Here is a 25,362-nt window from a genome sequence, read left to right on the forward strand (position 1 = left end):
GATGTTGTAGCCTGTATGAAAAGGGCAAACCTGGAAAATAAATGTTTTTTCGTGTTGAAATAAACATGAATCATCCATATAACTTGGGACGTTCTCTTTTCAGTTAAAACGTCAGTCACATTGACCAACAGGCCTAAATGTAGTGTTGTTTTGTAACTGAATCTTTATAAAAGTAGGACTCTCCTCAAGCCTTTTGTGGTATTGTTAATGAAACTGCGGCTTCAGGGAAATGTAGAGCTTCATGGATCCCTCTGAGTGCAACATTTCAGCTGCTCTTCTCCCTGTGACTCCGAGCCCATACGCTTTTTATTTGTCTGTTTGTCAAGTGATCAAGTTGAACCAATACAGACTAAATTGGTGGCAGGTGGAAGCCATTTTGCCAGAGCTCATCATTTTATTGCATGACGTCTGCAGTTGCGCACTTCCGTTAAGAGCTTCATTTCCCATAAAAGGTCAAACGCAACTTTTGTAAATTATGCAACACTGTGCCAGTCTCCCCTGACGCCCATCATGGTGATCAACATGTCCAGAGATAATTTGATATTTTGTGCTGCTGAATAAATATTGTGGTCAAGCTCCGGTTAGGAGGCGTGCACCTGCTCCTTTCTTACCAAATCACTCCTTATTACAGGTTCACCTGAGTAGAAGAAAAAAACAAACATGATTTTATAATTGTGAACTTTAACTTTTGTTGTCCAGTTTGGAGTGTCTAATGTGCGTATAGGATCTAAAAATGTGGAAAACAAAGGTGCGACTGCATGTTCTGAAAAATATGAGGCACGTGACAGATTCAACTAAAACTTCTCATATTATTGACACTGCAAACATATATATGTGTGCAGTAATTCGCCATTAAAAAAAAGAGCAAGCCTTAAGTTGCGCAGCCTTGTTATCCCAACTGGTCTCAGCTTAACATCTTTCAAGGAATATAAAAAAAATCAATGCAGCCTATAGGACTATAGTCTGCACCTTTTTTTTTGTTACTTAAATAACGGGTTTGTAGAGGATCAGTTGGAGATCAAACATTTTGAATGACAGACGTCAATGTCTGCACTTTTAATAATTTTTTTTTTTTTTTTTTGAAAAAAAGGATCTTGCTTTTTGAATCAAACAAACTGGGTAAAATATTTGGGTTTATCAGAAGCTCCGTTTGCTGCCTCCCGCCCTCTCCGTCGGCCCCGAGCTGCCCCTACACTTTTGCCGGTGAGAGCTACTAATCCCCTGCGTCCATGGTTTACTCTGAGCCCGTATTTAATTCCTCTAAACCCCCAGCTGCCGCCCTGGTTACTCACTGAACACGACAGACTGTGAACCGCTCGGGTTATTAATAATTCACCAGCACTCCGCTCCGCTTCTCCGGCCGCGGCCGCAGGACACCGCACGTCCCCACCGGTGCGTGCGTGCAGCCGCGCCGCTTTTCCACTCTTGTTTACTTCATTTTTGCTGCTCGTTGTCTTTCACAGGGACACGCTAGTTTCATCTCCTTGTTACTATTCAGCCTACAGACCGTCCCGACTGGCATTGCCCTCCAGGTATACCGCTGGTCCCATAAACTCTGTTTTCGCCCTGCCACATGGTGGATTTTGTTTCGTTACATTTCGCCTTTCTCTCCGCAACTTTCCCCGACACTGAGGAGCAGGTGGGACCGCTGGACCGGCGTGGAGCTCCGTCTTTCACCCCCAAGCAGAACCGGAGCATGCACAAGGCGACGCGCGCGGTGTCGTCCCCTCTGCAGGAGCAACAGCTGATTCTGTGAGCGCGTAAGCAAAGAGTGCAAGCTACTTACTGTGGGTGCACAGCCAGACTCCTGCTCTGGCACTCGGGCTCAGACGGGAACTGTGTCGGTGGCGCAAAGCGCGAGTACTCGGTGGACATTACGTTACCGGGACAGATAAGGGAGAGAGTGAGCAGCGCGCGAACATTGACGATTCTCATGGAAATATCACGAGTTGAACCCGAAGAAAAACACCTTGTATGAAAAAGTCGGGAAGCAGATCTCTTGGATTATTCGGCGCTGTCCTCCTTTGCCCGGACTGAGAAGAGTTGACCACAAATTGCAATAAAAAAATGTTTACCATGCAGCAGGCCGTGTTTTAGGACTCTTTTGCTTCCGGTTTAAGGCCCAGCTGAACAAGAAACCGAGCGGATTGCTCTCTCCCACACACTTTTTTTGGAAGCCGAACTTTTGAGAGTGGAAAATGGGTCTTTGAGAGAGTTGGCACATCTCCACACACCACAATGGTACGTGCTATGTAAACCAATAATTTGCTCTTTTAAGCAGTCAGATGCATTTCAGTTGTTCATAGATAAAACGATACAGAACTTTAAAGCTAAGTTAAGTATGCTGAGTTACCCAACTTGTACTTCTTGTGTGTCACTCTTTTCGTGCATAGGTAATGAGTAACAGTCATCAAAAAAAGTGTCCCAAGTCCTTCCACCTTCCTGCTGTTAAACTTAGATGTTTATATTGATTTCAAAAGCGTAACCTTCCTGAATGCTCCATGTACATGATATGTTGTTGTTACTGTTAAGAAAACATAAATCCCCTCGTTTTTATAGTTATATGACATGTTGCCAAACAACAGCCTCCTTGTCAAATCAGTGTCCAGCCCTCTCAGTTCACCGCCTTCTGCCGTTTTATCCACATGGAGAACATGAGGTCTCTCATTGCATTGGTCTCTAATGTGGGCCCGTCTGCAAACTATTAATAGCCACATATATGATACGCGCTATCGCATGTCATACAGTGTAAGCAGCTAATCAAGAAGCGTTGTAAAGGTTACATAGAGACATGTGAATCATTTGGCTTTAAGAGGATGGAACTTTTTTTGCGCCAACATTCAATTATGCGCCTATTTGGTTTGTGCGTAATTACGCACAGCAGTTTATACCATTTCCTTCATGAAGCAGGTGATTTATTCAAGTAATTTAGAGAAATCCTGTGACATCACACAGCTAAAGTTTTAGGCCTGGCCTGAGTATCTTATCACATTTAGCTCTCTCTAAGGATTCAGGGACAATTGAGATTTTACTTAGGTTTTACAGAATGTCTGTTTTAAAAGGCAAAAATATTCCCTATCAGGGCGTAAAGCATTCATTTAAATGTAGTCCATGTGGGTTTTAAAAAAATAAGTAATAATAAGTCTGTTAAATACAGATTTATGATGTACAGCTTACACATCCTTGACCCTTAGAAATTCTTGTTTTGGCATGAAATGAGTCAAGTCAGGCTTTAGTTAGGGGAACCTCCCACATACAACCTTGAAGCTGCACAGATAGCAGGAAGGGATCTTATTTGCACATGAATATGGAAGATTATTAGTATGAATAATTATTTGTTTACAAGCATCCAAGCTGACATGGCAGCTGCCCAAGAAGCTCATCAGTAAAAATGATACAGAATTCAGGACAGGCCTCACATGGGATTATCTCAGCTTGTTATTCTCCTACTTATAGCAGCAACTCACCTCTTTTTTTTTTTAAGAAGGAGACGATATATTGTGAATTTGTGCCAAATATTTCAGTTGCATGTTAGTTTAGTCAGAATGCACTGGAGGCATCTGTCAATCAGTGTCAGAAATCCGTTAGCTTCCCCCGAGGCTGATGCTCCTTCTCTGACACACAAAAAAATACTTAATCTTCACTTTTGAGTAAAGATGATCTATACAGAGGGATCCACAGGTGAGGGACTTTTACAAGTATGTGGAAAAGCAAATGGAAAACTGTAAACATGGCACACTCTTTTGTCCCAAATTTAAGCTTTAATACACAAAAGACCGTCATAATAGCCAAATTAGATTCAAGTAAATTAATATTAGAGGTCCCCAATGCTCTCTCATGGTCAGCATATGATGTAAAGGATCAGAGCATATGAGACATACACAGTATTCATGTAATACTGTGTACATAGCTGTGTAATTATCCTTAGTGTGTGTGTGTGTGTGTGTGTGTGTGTGTGTGTGTGTGTGTGTGTGTGTGTGTGTGTGTGCTGCCTTCCTCGTGGTGATCAGAAAAGCGGTTTTCCAGACGTGTGTGATCTTTCTCTCTTGGCTCTTGTTGCCAGTGATGTCATCCCTGACTTTATACTGAATATTATGCTATAATGCTTGTCCTGGCCTTGGCATTTTCCTGCAATAATAAACAAGACTTCAAGCTGGCTCTGATAGTTTGTGTAGTGTGTAAGCTTTTAACATGGAAACTCTGATTTTCAAACTCAAGCAGCATAAACATTAGGAGAGTCAGCTTGGTTCAGTTTGTCAGGTTATTTACTTTTAAACTGTTCTGATGCTGGGTAAGGCTAAAAGTTCACTTTAAATCAAATAAGATGTTTTTCTTTATATGACTCGGTGCTAGTTGTCACCACTTTAAAAGTATTTGACAATTTTTTTTTTTTTTTTTTTTAGAAAGTAGTCTTAATGACATTTAATTTCCCACAAAATGTAACACACCCTGCTCTTTGGGGCATAGCGTTTTTTTCTCTGAATCAAATGAACCCCTTTATTTTAATGCCCCTAGCCCATGATGCACAGGACCACATCTAGTTAGCAGCTTTGGGCCATTACTGTTGGTGTTTGAATAATCTCAAATGCAGCACTAATAACCACTTTAACCCCCAATCAATATAGGCAACTCTCTCTTTAGTTTCCTGTTCATAAAGGAAACAACATTCTGGGACTCACTGATTATATTATTACACCTGCGCCAAGAGTAAGAGTCTCTACCTATAGGTTTCAGAAAAAGCTGGATTCCATTAATTCCCATAATGCAGCTTGATACAATTGTTTACTAAACCTTCCCTTCTTGCTGAATGCCCTCATCTTTCACGTTCTGTTTGCCCAGTTTATAACCAAATGCTTTCTGTCAGATACATTCTAGTATAAAGCCTCATTCACGATAACCTGGATGATATCATAGAGTTATTGTTGCTCCGTCTTTAGAGAGACCCATTTGAAAAATGACTGAACTTATCGTGTAAAATATGGTATTTCAGTGGAGTACCCGATTAATTAAATGAGTGTAAACCATAGACTGTAAATATTGATGTAAACACACATTATCAAATCCATTTGCAGTGTACAACCCAAAACCACACTGTGTTCAGAATGATACTAGTCTTTGTTTTGTCCCCTTGAAACATTCATAAAAGATGGTATAGTATGATTTATTTTAAATATATTTAAATCAATTCAGACACCCTCACAACTTTGGCAAGGGATTTATTGTTGAGGCAGAACTTATTGGAAAAACTTCCTATTTGTTTTCTAATCACAATATAATTTATATCACAGACAGGAAAGATGTTGCAGTTTCACTGACTTCTTTTACAATATTGTTCAGCTCTGATGATGTTCGTCCAGAGCATTTGTTCCAGGTGTTTTTTAAATAGTGTGAAATCATAAAACAAGTTTTCTCATGACAGTATACACAAAGGGCAGGTCTAGCTGTTCTCTTTGTTACTTTAGTTACAGAGACCTACTTTGAATTCACTATGAGCGAGAACTTGGCAACAGGTGATAGGGAGAAGCTTCTCTCTGACAGGAAGAAACCTCGAGCAGAACCAGACTCATTTGGTGAACAGCCATCTGCCGGGGCTGGATGGACGAGAAGGTGGGAGAAAAGAAGAGGCCGTTTTTGAGCTTTCTTAAAAAAAGAAAGTGACTCTATTGAAATATAAACAGGTGTATCAGGATGGTTTAATTTGTGTGGTCAAATATATAATGCCAATACTTAGAGATTGGTATTTTTCCAGTGTAAAGGAAGCTTTACTTTGTCTCATCAAGCTCAGGCGGATCACATAACACTCTTCTATCTTACATCTAATTTCTACCTCTGCCTCAATTACTTTATCAAGACTTAACCCTCACATTAATTGGTTTCAAAAGACAGCTCAGACTGCACAGCAGCTGCTAAACCGGGTAATTTGAACCTACTTAATTTGGGAAGGTGTTGGTATCGTTTGCCTTCCGAGTTTAATTTGGAAAAAGAAAAAAAAAAATCACAACAACAATACATGTATTTTTCCTCCCCTCTCTCCACTTTAGGGCCTTAATGAGGAATTAGAGCCAATAGCATTATTCATTAAATAGAGCTTGCCAGCTATTTATCACTGAAACAATATTAGCATATTTGTTTAAATTTTCAACACTTTTTTTTCATAGCATTCGTAACCAGGTTTAGCATTTTTAATAATCTGGCATCAACACAGTCTACCAAATTGAAAGCTGAAAAAGAACCAGTGGCAAGCCCCAGAAACACACTAAAATCCTTTATAAACACACACATACACACACACACTCTCCTCTAATTACCGCCTCCCCTGCTCCCTGTCTCATTCCTCACCTCCTGAGATGCAGGTGTAAAATATCACATTTTTCCAGCATTTCTCCCTGAGGTGGCGCTGGCTTGGACTCACACAACGTAAATTTCCCCTTTCATATTCCCCCACACATTTTTTTCTACAAACAAGTTCCCCCTCCCATCCCTCCCTCTCTTTGATGTGCTTGCCACATCTGCACAGGTTTGTTAGCTTGTTACCAGGTGAAGAATGAGGATACAATTAAGGCTGAATGAAGTGGGACTGGGAGGATGTCAGTTATGGTTTGCGGTCCAAATAAAGAAAACCTCTGATGTTCTTGAAAGTGTTGAGCTTACAGAATCGATGCTGTGAATGATTAGGACGCCCCGGTGGAAGGATCAGAAGGTTGAGGTTGTAAGGATACCTGCAACTTATGGTTGTGTGTCCAGAAATATGGAAACCCAGTGTGTTTATGTGCTGGTGTGTCTCTGTGTTTGATGGTGATGACATGGACAAAGGAGGGTGGAACATATTTATATGTGTTCAGCTATTTTCAGTGCAATGAATGATATGACTTTGTTTTGAAGTAAGCATGCAAAGTGTTGCAACATCATGCATTGGTCAATCATACAGTGACCAACAAAAGCAACCCGCTGCAACAGCCCAAAAGATTTTCATTTGGAAAACAGGCCACATATTCAGACACTACTGCAAATTTAGAAACACTCACAAAAGTCCAAAACAAATACAATAACAGAGACAAATGGCAAAAAAAACATGTGACTGAAAGCCAAACCAAATGTGCTTATACATAAGAGATGTATAGTCAAAAACCCACAAACTGGGGGTGCTGGATAGCCTAGCGGTTATGTCTTGCACCCCATGTACAAGGACTATAGTCTTCTAAGCGGGCGTCCCGGATTTCACTTTCACCCTGTGCACTTTGCCACATATCATTCCCGAGTCTCTCATCCTTCTATCTGACTCTCTCGGCTGTCTTCTCCTACAATAAAGACCTAAAAGTCCAAAATAAAAGTTGAAAAAACACAAACCCAGAAAGAAATACAACAGAGAAACTCTGCATATACAGTCATTGCACCAAGCTTTCCACATGTTTAGCAACTAGCAATGCTTTGAAAATAACACAACATTACAACCAGAAATTCCTACAGTTTGCCTGACTCAGCTGGCTCGACAAATGGAACGGAAACTGGACAAACTGTAAACCTGGTTCTGTTCAAAGGTGCTAATAACCCTATTTAAAAAAGTGCTTGAACCCTTTCTTGGTATACAGTGAATTTGCCCTCCCCTCTGAAATCTCTCTTTGACTCTGAAGTTGCAATGTTCTGCACCATTGTGCCTTTTTACAATAATGTGAATGGGTTTAGCAAGAGAAACACAGTGATTCATTTGTGCACCCCAGAAAGAGTAGTTGTAGTTTTTTATTACCTTGGTTAGAGCAATGCTAGCTATTTCCCCATGTGTATTGTTAATGTGTTGAGCTAGCTGAACAACCCCTGAGCCCAAGGCTCTACTCCTAAGACTTAGGCTAAACTGTAACATCAGGACTTCATGTATGAGTTTGTGATTAGGTCTGATAGAAAAAATATTCAAACATTACAGGTCAAAATCAAAAACACAATTTTTACACATTAGCCAGTAAAGAAGTTCTGAATACTTGACTTTTGTATAATTATCTTTCAATTGTTATAATATGGCTAACGTATCAGAATGATTGCTTAGATACAAATCAAGCTGACAAAATGTTGAGTTATGATATTTACTGTCTTTTTGGCTCCATTACGGTCCCCAATTACTTCTTAGAGATATTTCAGGCTGTTTTGCTGCTAAGTACTCCACTATGTACGCTAGCTTTTGCTAACTTTGTTGTTGGAGCTAGGCAGGCAGGGAAGTGGATTTAAGAGCTTTTTTTCCTCTGCAAACAGAAGGCTAGAGATGTGACAGTGATTTGTGACAGCAAAATTTCAGGGCAGAAAACAAAAACAATGAGCTGAAAGACACTAAGCTCAGTTGAGCTAAGGCTAACTGCGGAGGCAGAAGAACATTCTCCTTTGTTTGGTTACTACAAAAAGTGTAATTCACATTGCAGACTGTTGTTTCATTGATTGTGCAGGTAAATTGACTAACCAGCATTTTTAGATTTAACTGAAATATTTAGAATATCTTAAGACCCTTTCAGAATTATAATTTATATTTATATATATATATATATATATATACACACATATGAATGATTAATAATGATTGATACCATGCTCCATAAAACTCAGAGAGAGAGGGACAAAGGGGTCAGGGCTGCAGGAAGTGACATCAAACAATGAGTCCAAAGTGATAGTGATAGCCTCTTTGGGGGTTGCAGATGTAGTCATTAAAAGACCTGTGTTTTTATCATATCATCTTCCATTTTTAAGTTACGGAAGGCCATACATTTCTGCGCAGCACAAAGTACTTTTCAACTTCAGTCAACTAGCGCTAGCATTGCGCCTAATTCTGTGCTGGTCTGTGATTACCAACAGCGTATATCCTACAGCTGGTCCAGGCAGTTTAAGAGCTTAACCAAAAGCCAGGGAGATGACAAGGGCACCATTTAGTGGGACAAATGGTTTCAAATGGTTCCCCTCCAGTGTTTCCCCACATATTAATGATGACAGGCTAGAGGTCGGATGCTTAGAATGAACGTAAGAATGTTTTTCCTTAGTGACTCGGATGACTTGAAATCTAACTTACTATAACGTGTCATGTTGCTCTTGCTTTACTTAATGTGAGCAAGTTCACCATTTCAAACAAAAGTAAGGTAAATCTTGTGTTAATTCTCTCCCTGCTCGACCTTTTTGCCACAGACATGGGATGAAATCGCACAGATGGCCTTCCTGTGTTAGAGCAAAAGGGAAAAGACTCAAGCTGTAACCTCTCATTCTCAGGGATATGAATAGCCTGTGTCTCTAGCCGCAGCTCGGTGAGCCCAAGTCTGGGACTTATTATAGTGCTGTGTGTTTATGCATGGGTCTGCACATGTATTTGTACAAGTGCAATCCCATGTCACCGTGTGCGTGTGTATTTTGGTGCATATGTACATGCTTAAGTAACTTAACGTCTGTTTGGATTCTCTGAAAAAATTGTTTTCCACACATGCCAGTTTAAACGGTGTAACTTTACATTTTGTTGCTGGCAACGAGTAATGTTTGTTCCTGTTTTGGGTGTGTTTGTTTCTGCTTGGGGTATGTTAAGAAATAAGAACATAAAGTTATGGAAAACAGGATTATTTTCCCTCCTCTCCTTTATCAAGAAACTCAAAGCTCCTGTGAGTTAAACTTCCTTCCCCACAGAACTGGAGTTATTTTATCAACGTAGCCATTTTTAGCATTCGCCTAACAGCTTTAGTTGATTTCCAAAACAGACGTTCAAATTTAGCCCGGCGAAAAACCAATTTGTAGTAGCTTGGACTTAAAAGTAATAGCTACAGGCCAGCTAACCAGGCAGAACTCCCATCCCTGATTCAGACCCTAAGTCTGTCGTTCCCTCCCATCCATGTTGTCTGGCCTGGCTTCCTCAGCAGAACTGCAATGGCTGCTCATTCAGAGCTCAAGTCTGTGTGCCGGCGAGTCCCACAGCATACAAATGAACTGCGCTGAATAGAAACAAACACTTAGAATAAGTAACTTAGCTGCATCTATCAGTGGATGCAGTGTAGGGCCTGTAGCGCAGCCAAAAACTTGTTTTAGCAGAGATGTATGTCCCTGTATGGGCTTGCCTTTCCTGAATGTGTGTAGTATGTGAGTATGTGTATCAGTGTGTGTGTGAATGATTTGTGCTGAATCAGTGTGCGCTGACAGAAAAGTGACCATGCAGGTGAAACAGCAGGGACAGGAAGTACCATTGTGTCAGAGGATTGTGTGCGGGGACGGCAGCTAAACACTTTGCTCCCCATTCAAGTTCTGGGTGACGGTCAGGGCCGGGCCTCAGGCCTTACAGCAAGCATATGGGTGCAGGCAGGCAGGCAGCACACACTGTGTGTATGAGAATAAGTGTTGGAGAAGAACTTAAAGATAAAACACATTGTTTCTCATGGTGGTGGGACTTGGTACAATTCATTAATAAGTCAATCTGAAACAGCAGGATAAGGAGGATTTTTACATCCAAAATCGTTATGCGTTATGTAGCCAGCTTTATGTGTGTTTTTAAATTTCCTGAACGTACAAAAGTGTCAACTCACGAATGAATGACTTTGTGTTACATTTCAGGCAACCGAAACCTTTCTGTTGAACGAAGAACCCTCCAGAGGTCCTGGGATGCCTGAATGCTTTGTAGTATCAGATTCATACAGGGTATGCATCTATTATTATTATTATTATTATTATTATTATTTTATTATTTTATCATTATCATTACATGTGTTGGTGTTAAATGTGTTATTTGAGTCATTACTCATTACTATGACTGACAGTCTGTTTTCATGCTCGTGGTAATTGCGCCGCAATCATAATGTCATTCACAGCTCCCTCTACTCAGCTGCAAACCATTACAATCATTATTTCCACACGCACATTTTAGGGAAAAAAAGTGTGTGTGTGTGTGTGAGGGAGGGGGGGGGGGGGGGGGGGGGGGACTTTGTAACTTCAACAAAGCACCCTCACCTCATGGGAGTGAAAATGATGACGATAATGAACAGCATGCCTGCTTGTATAAAAAAACTAAAGTAACACAGAATTAAAGAAAGTGAGCAGCTTTTTTTGTTACAAAAGAGAAATTCAGTCAGAGAGCGCAGTGGATTTACAATGATCCAAATGATATGGAATGGTTGTAAAAACAGGAGAGAAGCGATGAGGAGTGGGAGAGGAGAAATAAGACGGGGGTGAGGGGGTAGGTATGTGGATGACTGAAAAGTGATTGTTAATGAGGTAGGAGCCCGTTTTCTAGGCTACAGGCTTTGTTTCCCAGAGTTGAGACGTTACGCCAAGTCTCACAGAGAATCTGGGTTGCTACAGTGTGTCGTGTGTCTCGGCATACAGAAATGAACCATTATGGCTGTAATTGAGTAGAGCGCCTGCTAGAGGGAGAGTTTATGGGGGAGGGGGAGGAGCGTCAGTGAAGCTGGGATTGGGTTCCAGGGGCAGCGAGTTCAAGATCATCCACAGGAGGGTGTCCACCTCCAGCTTCTCATCAGGAGGTCTTCTGATGGGGCTTCACTTTGTACCATGTGCTTCTCGACTGCTTTCTTTTTCTTTTCTTTTCTTTTCTTCCACGTGTGTGTATTTCTGTGTGTTTGTTTGTTTGTGTTTTGCATACTTGTGTTCTTCTCAATATTCCTTAGACTGACAGTGCAACCTTTTTTTTACGAGGTATCTTGAAACTTATTGGAATAGGGGTTTAACATCCTATTTTGTATGCACAGTTCTGGAGAGTGAAATGTTACCACATCAAAATAAAGAGATGTCCAACTGTGTGAAGCTGCAGAGTAAATGAGCGGTTTCTTTGGTCAAATTGCTCCCTTTGAAGGATTTCAGGGGCCCTATGAGGTGAAAGCATCCAATGAAAATCCCTGTCTTAATTAGAATAGAAAAGGATAGAATAGAATACAACACTGTATTTTCATTACACAGATGTGCAACAAAATGTCAGTGCATGATCTCTCAGTAGGAGGTTAAAATGACAAAATAGAGAACAACAGGTTAAAAAATGAAACATATGTAATAGATAAATAGTAATAAAAGTCATTGATTTAGTCATTTCTGCTTACTATTAAATCCTTCAAACCCTAATCTCTTAAAAGAATGATACACTCTGCTCATACACAAAGATCTTCAATCTTTTTTTTTTTTACAGGGAATCCCCTTAAAAGGTTTTGTACCTTTGTCTTTATAGGAATTGCAGGTTTCTGCTTGAGGAGACAGAAAATAAAGTCACTCACACACACTGGCCGCCACTTTTACTCACTTTACAGATCAAAGTATGACCTAAAGCCTTCTTTGGTAAAGAGTTTAGTCAAAAGAAACATACAGACGCAGCGATATAGAAGGACAAACCAACAGAAGATTTAGCTACAGTGCACTTTTGCATTGCAGTGTACTAGTCTCTAGGAGGGATAAATACCATTGATCCAAATGATTTTTCCTCATTTGTTGCTATGATGATGGTGGTGGTGGTGGAGAAAGCTGTCAGGTCAGTCCAAAACTTCAGATATTCCACTGCGGGCTGAGATCTGGTGACTGCAAATTTACGTCAATGATACATGAGACAGTGCTCTTAATTGCAAACAGACATAATCAATGCTAAAAATGACAAGGTCGTCAACACATATGATACTCTGTCAATTTTCGATCTGTGTTTTATTTATTTATTTTAAAGATTGATGGAATATAACTTTGATCACAACTGAAAACCCTCCTTTATATGTTTGACCAAAAGTTGCTGCTAGTGATATAGAGAGAGTTACAGTGTTGTCATTGTGTGCAAGTGTTTACAGTGTGCAGGCAATGTTGGGTAAAAGACATTTCCCAATACTGCCTAGCACTTTTGTTTTTGTTGCCATGGTATCAGAACAGGTATCTCTAGAGTTTAATTTTCACTAATTGTACTGAAGTTTAAACATCTGATATATAGGCATGCCACATCACACCGCAAGGTCTGCAAGGGACATTGGACAAAACATATAGGCTACATGTTGTCTTCATTAGAAAGTCAAGTCAATTAAATAAAGAAATATGAACAATAAAAATATTGACAAGGACAAAAAATGCACAATTATTGATTTAAAAAAAATACTTGAACCTAAACAGAAAATATTCTTGTGTATTCTGTGAACATTGAACTCAAGTTCAATGCTGAACTAACTCATAAGAAGGAGCTTTAGTGGTGACCTCTTGACCGTCTGGTCTTGATCCTTTAACAATGACAACAAGTCGTTTAAGCAAACCCCTGCACGTGCACTGACCTCAGCGCAGCCAAACAAATCAACCACACTCACGCCCATCATCATCTCTCCTCCTGAGCCTCTTACAACCAGGTGTGGCATCATCGAGGCTTGTGCCGTCACACCTCGTGTGATCGTTTCGGGCTGACTTTGCGGTTAGTGCCATCCTTGAACAACCTGTCCTGCAGACCCAAAGCTCCCCTGAAGTAGAGGAACAGTACATACCAGCACATCAAGTCCCTTTGATCGTCTTTGAATGCAACTGTAGAACCGCTCCGCGCTGCTGGGGGAAGCCTTCCAGCAGTGGTAAATATGTATATTCGAGGCGTGTGAAAACGCAGAGCCGCAGCAGACCCACCAACCAAAGCATATGGCTCTACCATGTGTTGCTAAATGAGAGATTTACTCACACAGACCACTAAATGTGTGCCTCATTTAAGGAGCCACGGCAGAGAGAGTGTTTGCGTGTGTTGCATGCGAGTCGACTCCATAAAGAAGGAGGAAGAGGGGTGGTGGTGCTGGTGGTGGTGAGGGGGTGAACCGCGCGCTCTGACCTTTTGCACTCGCGCTTTTAATAACTCTGCAAAAAGTTTGCAATGACTATCCTTTAAAATGCAGCATGCGGCGGTTGGAAGGAGACTGCACCTGTCTGCAGGGGAACAGAGAGGTGTGTCACTATCTGTTTCACATCAGTTTTACTTCAACAGAGAGTCATGCCGGTGTTATGTTGACTTTTATGTCCGTGCGTTCACTCTCTCTCTCTCTGCGCGTCCGCTTTTCGCCGCGTCCCCCAGCGTGTGTCCCCCCGTGTGCGCCTGTGTGTTAGTGTTTGTGCTGTAATTGGCCACACAGAGCCCTCGTCTCATTGTTTCTCCTGCAGAGGCTTGCGGTAGACCTGCACAAGCAGCATGCCTCGTAAATCTGTGGGACTCCAACGGCAGGCCTAAAATTTCACAATGATTTCCACTCCCACCAAGTCCTTACTGTAGCCTACCGCATGATGCAGTCCAAGAGGTTTAACATTTTCTGACTTTTATATGATACATACATCATTCACTTCTGTGCGTGTGTCTGTCTGTGTGTGTGTGTGTGTGTGTGTGTGTGTGTGTGTGTGTGTGTGTGTGTGTGTGTGTGTGTGTGTGTGTGTGCGTGTGTGTGTGTGTGTGTATGACAGAGAGTCTCTGTCTTCTCATTCACCCCAATTTAGCACCATTTAGTATTTTGATTCAGAACAGAGGCTGTTATTATATATGTCTGTTTGCTGGTTTTCTTTTGCGCGGTGATCGCAGCAGTCACTGTTTGGCTTGGACTCACTTCACTGGTTTTCTAAACTACAGTTGTGGCTTCCAGACTGGGTCAAATTTGGTTCAGTAAATAAATAGTCTTAACTTTGCAGCTGCGATGAGATAATGCGCCGATTCAAATGAATTTAAGTATATAAGCCCGTGCAAACTTTAGCTTTAATGCACGAGACTTAAGAGCTGAAATGCCCAAATCAGAATGTAACACAATATTTTATTCATGCAACTGAGCTGCACGAGCCCGACTCATACATTTTGTGAACAAATCAGAGACGTCATGGAGACAGTCCCTCTATGTGTTTAGGATGCAGCATACGTCTCCTCTCGTTTATGAGCTTTTCCTTTTTTTTTTTTTTTGCATTCGATGCGATTAGGCTACGTGTTTCTTTCAAGTCTACATGTAACAACAGAGTAGCTACAAATTCAAGCACACGCCCCCCCCCACCTTTGTGTGCATTCATAACACTGAATTGGAGAGGTCGGTAAACGCAACTAAAAAAAAATGACTTTACCGTGTTAAATATGCAGGGACACTCTGCTGGGCGTCAGGCAGCCAGCAGATATTCATTAAAAGAACCATTTCTTCCATTTAAAAAGTCAGAAGTTAAGCCAACCACGCAACAACAAGTTTGATAATTCTGCTTCAAAAATTAAAATGCCGCCTTTTTAGGAGAAGTCGTTATTTAAAAAAAAAAAAAAAAGTCCTGAGCGGTAAAAAAAAAAGTCCTGCTGGAAGAGAGGGGAGGGAGACAAAGTTTTTTTTCCCTGAAAGTTTGTGTAAGCTTTCACTTTCAAGGCGGGGTTACTGTAAGCTGCAGCAGCATGGAGTGAGAGAAACAGGACGGCGAGCGAATGCAATGCAGCACTATACCGATCTTCCATCCAACTTAAATAAGCTCTCCAATTCTTCTCTCTGAAAAAAAAAACATGTACTCCCCGTACTGCCTGACACAGGTAAAACAGCTTTTCTTATTTCATTGTTTTGGGTGGGCAGTAAAGGGGACGCCGGGTTTTCTGATGGCACTGGCTCTGTCTGCTATTTCACATGTGTTTATTTGTTGTCTTCGTTTTTCTGCTCTCTTACTCGCTCTTAAGATTCGCCCCAACTCTCCGACGCTCGTCCCGCCTAGGAGCGCGTTTGTGACGCAGGAAACTTTCCTGCGCGTTTCCATCGCACATGGTTTTGGAGAGAAAATGGCGCTTATCCCGAAATGTATTTCATATACAAAAAAAAAAAAAAGAAAAAAGAAGGAGGGGAGCCTGCAGGAGGTGGGGAAAGCAGAGCGCAGGGGACAGATAGAGAGTTGTAGTTGAGTGTAATATTTCTGCTGCTACATGTCTTCCGAGTGGCGAAGCTCGCGAAGTTTGTGTCCGGTGAGAGGAGTTGCAGAGCGCACACCGCCGCCTTTAGGTCTGTCTTCACGTGGAGCTGAGACCGGGAGGAGCGAGACATTGGAGCTGGTGTGTGTGTGTGTGTGTGTGTGTGTGTGTGTGTGTGTGTGTGTGTGCGCTTGTAGGCTTTGTGTGCGTGTGTGTGTGTGTGCGTGCGTGTGTGTGTGTGAGGAGGAGAGCGAGAATGGGAGTGTGTGTTTGTTTCATACAGATAAAAAACAGCCCAGACCCACTGCATCTTCAAAAAAAAAAAGTTTTTTTGCTGGTGCACCTTTTGATTGTTTTGCAAGTTTTGCCCTTGAACGCAACAAGTGCTGACATTTGTAGTAGGGTAGGAGGCTGGCAAGAATAGACACCCAATGCATTGACTTTGTATCTGAATATCCCAGCATCTTTCTCTTTATTTAAGTGTATATCTTCATCAATCTTCATGATTTAAGCGCTCATATTATCTGAGTGGAGACTGGTCTTAAAACAAATGTCTCTGTTCTTACATTTTAAAATTGCTCTTTGCTGCAGGTTTACTGCACCCCATTTCTTCAGTTTTAAACCCTCATCTTTCCCGTTCAAAACTCTAAAGCGATGTTGGTTTTGTAGTTTGAAAGGATTGCCCTGCTTCGTGACATTTTCATAGTCACTTTCTGTCCTTGTCAAGGAAATGATTCATGAGACGTATTCCCCAAATGATGTAGCCTACTTTAATTTGTAGATTAAGTAAAAATAACATATAGTTTAACCACATTTTAACGGAGATGTGCTCAGATTTACTTGTTTTTCATAACAGAGCATGCATAGTCTAAAAACAACATTAGCGAGAGAGAGAAAATGAACAGAATTATATTGTGCTGCATTCAGAACTTTTTCCGGGAGTTTTTACAGCATCGGCACATTCAGCTTTATGCACCACAGTCATGCAAAAATGTTCCATTTCTAATATCAAACGTGTTCAGCAGTTCCCTCCTATTTTATTTAAAAATGAGTATCTTAAAGTCAAACTGTCATCCTCTCCCCAGCCTGTGAACTACAAAGCCATACACAATCCTAAATTGTGAGAAAACATTTGAAAAGGCACCTTGTCTTTGAGGCTAAGCCTCAGTTTTCCATGACTTTTTTTGGGAGGTTTTTCCCTTCATTCAGGCTGACTGGCAACCCCCTGACCATATTCTACAACAGCTGGAAGTCTCCCTCTCTTAAAGCAGACTTGTTTATCCCTTACAGGCTTCATCTGACACTGGACTGTCAGGAGTGCATTTGATGTGTAATTCATCCCTGATTTGTACATTAGAAGACTTTTCCCTCCCATCACATGCCTCCGCTGTCTGCTACCAGAGGCTGAGAAGATGTTTGGGGAGAAGTCAAGTCTGGTTTATATTTGAAAATATTCTTAGCTAAGATCAGAATGTGTCCTTTCCCCTAATACCAGAAAGATAATGGACATTTGTATTATTTCCCTTCAATTCTTTATTATATTGTGGAAGCTTTTCAAGGCATCTTGGTGTTTTCATTTAAAGCTCAGAGAGTGAAAGTGACTGACACTCAAATCAGAAATAAAAAGACAAATTGAAGCAGATTGGTAAAATAAGAAGCATATTTCCTTTAGATTGAGGCTGTATATGTGAGATGATCCACTTTATAGTTTTAATGACCCTTATGCTGATTCGTCAAGGCTGAATCTTTAAGTGGATAAGGTGACTTTATCTGTATATAAATGCATTCTAATGAGTAAAATACTCGTTCACAGCAGAAATCCATTGAACTAAAGGAGTTGTTATTTTGCTAAGTAAATGTTCTTTAATCAAAACTAATTGGCCACAGAAGCTCATGCAGTGTAATGTGCTGCACATGTTGCACGTTGTTAGAACATGCAGTGTGTCAGCGGCTACAGCAGCTGCAGCTCCTCACACTGTGTTTCTTGTCATTTTTTAAAAATCTTGTGTTTGTTGTGAAATGAAGAAACAACTTCCCTCTCCATGCAAACAGCTCCAGCCCCCCCTCCCAACACACACACACACACACACACACACACACACACACACACACACACACTTCTCACACAGCATTCCCTCGCAGCTCAGTCTGCAGACGGAAATGCATATTTTGTTTATTTAATTGCTGTTAATAATTAAAAAATCAAGTTTGGACCTCGGATACGGCAACAATTGTAAACAATCAAATGAATTATTAACTGCGACAAAATAAAAGCCTTAGAGAAGCAGCGAGCCGGACGAGACGGACGCTGCGTAATGGAGGCAAATGACTGGGAGGTGTGTGTGTTCTGTCTGACTTCTGTTTTTTTTTCCTCTTTTTTTTTCTTTTTAATAATGACTTAAAATCACATCTATATTAAGGAACTTTAAAAGTAAAAAAAAAAAACAGCTTTTACACGATTTTCAAGAAAACTCAAACATCAGCTGATTCTTAAATGTTTATTTAGCCTATAATTCATCCCTTAGATATTATCATTAAATTGCAAATTTCCTGCCCAGATAGTAATTCTTATATATATATATATTTCTCTTTGTCTACACTTCTTTTTTTCCATTCTTTTATGTCCGCATTTGTTGCCTTTTTTTCAAGTCTCAAGTGTCCGCTCCCTGCAGGCCACGATGACGCAGCAGAAATATGCACCTTGAAAAACAGTGATTTTGGGGCTTGTTTGCATTATTAAATGTGTGTGTTGGATTCTTTGATAGAGCTCGTTATGTTTTCATCTCTCACTGTTTTCACATGGTGCGACATTTTAACTTATTCCTTCCCTCTGCCCCCTTGTGCCCGCCTGGACGCTGACCCCTGCTCTCCTAACACCCTCTGCACACTAAAGTATTACCCTACTCACCTTCTAAACAATGCCTTAGTGGTAAGTCCTGTTCAGTCCCTTTTTATTCCGCATTAGGTGTCTGTGTATTTACATATTCCATCATGACAAAATGTTTTTTTTTTTTTTTGGTGACATTACACGCTGACCTGCAGAATGAGTTATTTCAGGCACGTGTGCAGGACAGGCGATGGCAAAAACCTCTGAATATCTTTTCGCACACACTGCATGAAATGTTGTTCTTTTCACTGTTTTTTTTTTTTTCGACACTCATTCCCAAATTGCCTGACCAGGAGGAACTTTCCCCTCAATTTGTAATGCAGTAATCTTGCAGCGCAACTACACCAAAAAGCTGCAGCAGTTCCGGGCAGTTTGAGAAACGGGAAAATCAGATCATGGCAGATGGATTGCGTCACCAATATAACTTCCATGCTCTATTGAATATGTCGTACTTTGCTGTTTTCAATGAAGAAAAACGGAAGGCATTATTTTACAATAGCATTTTGTCTTCTTTTAATCCCCTTCATTCATCAAATTTGCGTCATTTGCTGCACTTTTTTTTTCTGACCATGCGTCCTCCACGTGCAGCAGAAGTTGTGTTGGACACTTTATTTAAAAAAAAAACTCTGTGAAGTCCGTCTCTTGTCTTTGTCGGTTTCAAACAGTTTGTAGTCACCTCCACTCTGAGGTCACCTTCTCAGCGCGCGTGACTTATTGTTCTGTCCTCCCAGTCTGGAGCGCGCGAAACAATTTTCCTTATCAGCTCTATATGTTGCTCCAAGAGGATGTATGATGTTTTTCTTACGTCACCAGCGGCCGTTATCAGAGAGCAGTGTTTTCAATGAAAACATCAAAGTCACATTTAGAGGAGACGGCATGAGCTAGTTTGTTTTATATGAAAATCTAATTAAATTAATGTAATCAATATCAGGACCCTTTGAGCCTTAACTTTACCATTCACACATATTTGGTGAGGTGGCCCTCAGATCAACCCCCCTCCCCCTCCCTCCCTCTGCTCTCTCTCTGCTCTCTCTCTCTCTCTCTCTGTGTGTCTCTTCCCAAGGCCTGCAGAATGAGTTAGAACAGCTGTTCAGAGGATTAAAAACTGATGGAACCACGGTCTGAATAAACAGAAAATGTTGAATTTTTTAGAATAAAAGGTTGCATGGACAAAGTTGGTTCGAGTGCACAAGCGTAGAAACGTGGACCTAAAACCTTTAGTGCCATCATGTCTTCATGCCAATTAGGCCTGTGAGTGGTTATCACTGGATTAGCTGGGATGCCAGTTTACAGCGGCTTGTGTCTCACCTTTATCCTTTTAAATGAATCGCTGCACACTCATTTAAAAAATAAATCTCCAGAATCACATTTCAGGGAGTTAAGGACTGGCCTCATTGCCTGTATTACATTTCTCAGATTAAAATTATGTTATCACTGTGGGTTGCGGTTCAGCTGCACACAAGTTTAATTGTTTAAAGTCTATGTATACAGCCGCAGTTTGAGTCACTGATGCCAAACAGCCAAAAGAAGTTTAGTTTGTGTAGGAAAGGTGACCCTGTAGCCAGTTAAGCACTCTGCTTCTGGCCTGCAGACAAACGAATGAACTCATAGTGCATTTGATTGACAGGAAGGGCTGACCTATTGTGCTCTCTGGTAACTGAGTTGTGTGTGCGCACGTGTAAGGGGAGGAGGCAGTGAGTACGAGGTGAAACTGGAGTCTCTGATTGGCTGTGCTACTTTTTTTGGGCTGTAAAGGCAGCGGCGGATCTTTTCCCCCCTCATCACGAGACACCAGGAGGTCATAATGCCAGACTCCTGCCTGGGACATCATGTTCCTTTTACTTATTCATCACTCCCAGTCAGACACAGGCCAATCCAATGCCAAGTCATTTGAATACTGTACATGCTCGCTTCATTTAAGGTAGTATTTTTGTTTCTATGTGGACTCCTTTTGTTGGCACCACCAAAAGAAATCTGTAATACCTTTTTTTCTCTTCCCGATACAAAACAAATACCAATACTTTAGCATTGGCCGATATGGAGTACTCATGGAATACCTATATATACATATTTTCATTATTATTTCACAGCTGTTATACTACTTACCCTGTATCGATGTGATTGCTATTGTTGTGTGGCCTGGTTCAGTCACTTAGGGAACCCTCACTTACCTAAAATCAGTTCTTCTGTGCTTCTCCCTCCAGTATTTCCTATTGTTAGCAGTATGCATTATTGCTGTGTTGGGTTAAAATAGTGGGGTCAGATCTCACCACAACCCAATATGTTTAAGGCTGCTTCAAAAGGCATTTTGGATATTAAGATAGCCGAAACAACTGAAGCTCCCAATGACAACAGGCTTTAAACATCTACACACATCCAAAGCTTTGAGCTTTGTTGTGATCATTTTTGCAGCTTCCAAGATTGTAGCTTGTTGGAAATGATTAGTAACCTAAGTATATCTTTATTGAAGGTTTCTCTGATTAATGTCTTTGTCAGTGCTATACATTTTGTGTGTTTATTGTCAGCTGGTGACTGGGGGCCACCGTGCGTCAGCAGGAGCATGTTTACGGCAATTTTCATAAATAAAATCCAGCGCTGCCTCTTTGGTGGCGAAGACAAAGACAAGATGAGCTGGGCACATTTTGGCATGGGGTGATATAGATTTGAATTAAGTAGCATGTAGTTTTTATCTCAAGCTGCATGCAGGGAGAGGCAGAACCAACTGCGTCTCATTCAATATCAGCACAGCTGTCCCAGCATCCGTGGAGAATGGATTCCTACTGCTGCTGCCATGGGAGGCTCCCGCCAAGAAAAATGGGAGGATATCCAGTGTGTGTGCTTGTGTTCTAAAGGAAGGCGAGGACAGAATAATACGCTGGGGTGTCTCCTTCTGCCCGTGTGTGATGTGTGATTTTGCATGTGTGTGTCATGTTGTCTCCACCCGCCTCACTTTCCTTCGCTCATGTCACCTCTGGCATGGATTAGTCTTTGGCACAACCCAGCCAGTGCCCGCGGCCTCGGCCTGCTTCTGTGGTCGCCGATATGTTGTGCTGTTGCCATGGCTACTGAACACACACACACACACACACACACACACATCGGTGCTAAATTACATAATTGAGCTCGAATATACAGGGGAACACAAAATACAAAATACTGTATAATCTGAGAGCAGAGAACGGGAAAAAGGCAGTGAAATGCGTTGGAGAGTATTTGAAAGCTTTGAAATGGCTGAGCTTTGGATATCTTTCTTTTGCTTCCCTCAGATTTGAAGTCATAAATCGAAATAACAGTGCGTCCATTATGCAAGAATTTAGAGCGTTGTGACATCCAAGCTGACGGGCCAATTGAGGATAAGGTGTTTGCGGTGTCACACAATTGCTGTTTGTGTGTGTGTGTGTGTGTGTGTGTGTGTGTGTGTGTAAAAGAATGTGAAAGAAAGAGACAGAGAGAAATCTCCAGAGTTTGTGTGAGGGAGGGTGTGGCACCCAACGTTTACACAGACACACCATGAAGCAAACACACATTTTTCTTTCTTTGCCCCCTCCCCTCTGGGCTTCGACTTGTTTTGAACAGATCATGTATCTGTGAGAGTATCAGTAATATGTTAAAACTCTGCCACTATTACCGTCACACTTGACTAACATTGAGTGGTGGAAAAGCTTTTTGAACTGCAAAGTGGCGTTTTGGTTTCCAGTTTTGGTTACAAGTCTGTTTTATGAATTGAAAAGATGAGAAGTTTTTAAGATAGGGAAAGTTTTTTTTTTTCTCCAATCATTTCAATCTATTAAATTAACATCAACATTTTCTCAAGTTGAATATCAAACCCTGACATGTGAGTCTTTTTTTGAAGTCATTAAGGGCGCACTCACACTAGGCAATCCGTACCTTACCTATAAGCAGTTTAACCCCTAAAGTCCAGTACGTCTGACTAGAGTGCCCCCATCTGTGCTCAAGCGCAGTACACCTCCTTGGCCCAGGCACGCTTGGAAAAGGTGTGCTTCGGCACAGTACAGTTTACGCACAAACACTAGCGCAGGCACACATCGTGGACAACCTTCGTTATTGAGAAATCCTGGAGTATTATGGCTGTATCTCACTAACATGACTCAAAATAAGCCAGAAAGTCAGTAAAGTAGATGTCATGTTCTCCGATGTGCAAACTTGAAATCAACTGGCCGTCACTTTTTTTTTTTTTTCAGAGTCCGTCTGTCTTGTGAAATAAGCACACAAAGCCATGCATGTGTTGTATAACGACGTTATGTACAAGAGGTAACCGTGCTCAGGCCCGGTTATTCCTGGAGCAGTGTGAGTGCAGGCTAGCGGGGGAATTTGGAGGGGGGGGACAATCGCGCTTAAGCACGGTACTGGACAACTTTGCCAAGTATGAGTGCGCCCTGAGTCATGTTCACTTGTTATGTACTCACCTTAAACAGATAACAAACCCCCCAACAAACATCAAAGTTTCTAGTGTGAGTCCAGTAGCACAAAATGTCACACCATAAAAGATTACAATCAATAATGTCACACTGCGGATTGTAAAGTGAATAATCGTTGTACATTTCGCAGTGTTCCGTTTCGGTCTGTGTCGAGAGCTGCAGACGACAGACTGAGAAATGTATCTGAAGGTGCTTTGTTCTTGAGTTGAATACATTTGAACTAATGCCAGTATCAACATGCTGAGCGAACGTTGACTGTAATTCAATCTCTCTTCTTTCTTTTAATCAACAAGTGACGTTTTCGCAAATGACAAGCTGTACTCTTACTAAATAAGAGTTGCATTACTAAATAAGAGTACAATTTCCCACATTTTTAATGCCTCGCACAGAGAAACATAAGGGCTCAATCTGGGTCTTGGGTTAAAGAAGGCGTGCAGACCCTTGTATCAGTCGGTTAAAGATATAGATAGAGAGTTGTTGTTGTGGATCATTGACGGCCGGCTCAAGGTCACTTCAGTGGGGCGAATCTGGGCATGTTGTTTGGCCTGTCCTGCCGGTCTGTCTGTCTGACCCACATCAAGCTGACCTGTCTAAATATATACAGTAGACCCCTCATTACAAAGCTTCCAGATTAATCTGGAATGAAATCTGAGCACTCTCCCTCCCTCTGTTTGACTGCATCCTTCTCTTTACAAGCTCCCTCAGGCACATTTACTTTATCTGTCAGTGTCTCTGATTTTCAAAACAAATTAGACAAAAAATGGCAGATGCAGCCATTCACACAAACGTGGCACACACACACACACACACACACACACACACACACACACACACACACACACACACACACACATACATATTATCATCTTGTGAATAAGACAGGAGCTGTAGCCACATTAGGTCTACTCATTCACAAACACGCTCTCTCTACATTCGGAGCACACGGTGTGCCTGTTTTAATCCAAGCATATCCGTACAAGCCATATTTGATGATGCCTCGCGCATTGCACACCTGCACATACTTAGTCACACAGAGCACAGGTGTGCATTCTTTGAGAAAGAAATCACACCTTGTCTGAGTATGTTACAGCAGAGTGTGTGTATGTGATATATAGTGATGAGTCCCTTCAATGCCCCATCTGTCATGATCCATATGTGCTTATTTGAACTGAGTTTAGACCGGATGTAACTCAGCACTGTTTGTGGAAGTTTGCATGTACTGGTAGTTCAAATACGAAAGCTCACTTTTCAACCTAGGCTACCTCTTACTTTTTATCCAACTATTGGAAACATGCAAAGTAACCACTAACCTTTTAAACCATTTATACATTACTTTCAGCTAGGCTTATGTTGAGACGTCTCTGCTAACTCGCTAATTAGCTTGTATGCACTCTCGAACAGACATGCAATTTCTAGTATTTCTTACAAGTTGAGCTATGCCCCAATCCTCCATGTACTCCCTGGCCACTGCTGAACTACTCCCTGGGGTATGTGAATGACTGATGCAGAAAACCAGTAGACCAGCACATTCAGCGGTCCATTTATGGCCCTCCTGTGTTTCCTCAATATATCTATCCATCCATCCATCTATCCCTTTATAACCAGGAAAAACAAACATGACGGCACACCTGGTGAAGCTCGCAGAAGCAATTACAATCATATGGAAACAAAGGACAAAGGCCGCAGTTGATTGGGACGTGGCGTTGTTGTCGGGGAATTGTTTAGTTATTAGGGGATGACATCACACAGTGACAGCTCAGTGATGTTAGAGCCTTCATTATCTTTTCACCACTTCTTTGGCTTTCTTTAAGTAGAGGAGCGGATAATGAGACGTTGATTGGCTCGTTGATTGTACCTCAATTTTCCCGAGGCTTTGTTTCATCATCACACCACATTACCTCATGCTTCAGCAGGGGAGAATCAGTTCCACGAAGACTCCCTGAATATGCACAGTAGACGCAGGACAAGAGAGAAAAAGTAGTGACCAAGCTATAGAGATAAGATTTTGAAGATAAGATTTTGAGTTTAGCAGTGATATCTACTGTATGACTTCCAAAAGTCTTCTAACATCAGCTTTTTGTATTTTTAAGTTGGAACATGGCTTAAAGGTTGTGATTGAGCCTAATAGGCATTTATTGGGTTAATGTTGGAGGGAAAATCTTTTCCTGTTTTGGGGGTGGGTGGAGAAA

The 25,362-nt window shown here is 41.4% G+C and overlaps 1 protein-coding gene across 8 annotated transcripts in view; it reads left to right on the forward strand.

Annotated features, from left to right (window-relative positions):
• Nucleotides 1-1,199: 1,199 nt before the first annotated feature.
• The window catches only part of nfixb (nuclear factor I/Xb), a 126,289-nt gene continuing 102,126 nt past the window's right edge, over nt 1,200-25,362 (forward strand). The window contains exons 1-3 of one of the 8 annotated variants that reach the window (XM_061065945.1): nt 1,200-2,241; nt 10,558-10,641; nt 18,741-18,776. In XM_061065945.1, the coding sequence (XP_060921928.1) occupies nt 2,239-2,241; nt 10,558-10,641; nt 18,741-18,776 (123 nt within the window). In that variant the 5' untranslated portion in view covers nt 1,200-2,238. Of the gene's footprint in view, nt 2,242-10,557; nt 10,642-15,315; nt 15,482-18,740; nt 18,777-25,362 lie in introns of those variants that run through there. The other 7 variants (XM_061065947.1, XM_061065951.1, XM_061065961.1 and 4 more) reach the window with 7 other exon arrangements.

Source organism: Labrus mixtus, chromosome 20 (genome assembly GCF_963584025.1).
Source record: "Labrus mixtus chromosome 20, fLabMix1.1, whole genome shotgun sequence".
Classification (NCBI taxonomy): domain Eukaryota; kingdom Metazoa; phylum Chordata; class Actinopteri; order Labriformes; family Labridae; genus Labrus; species Labrus mixtus.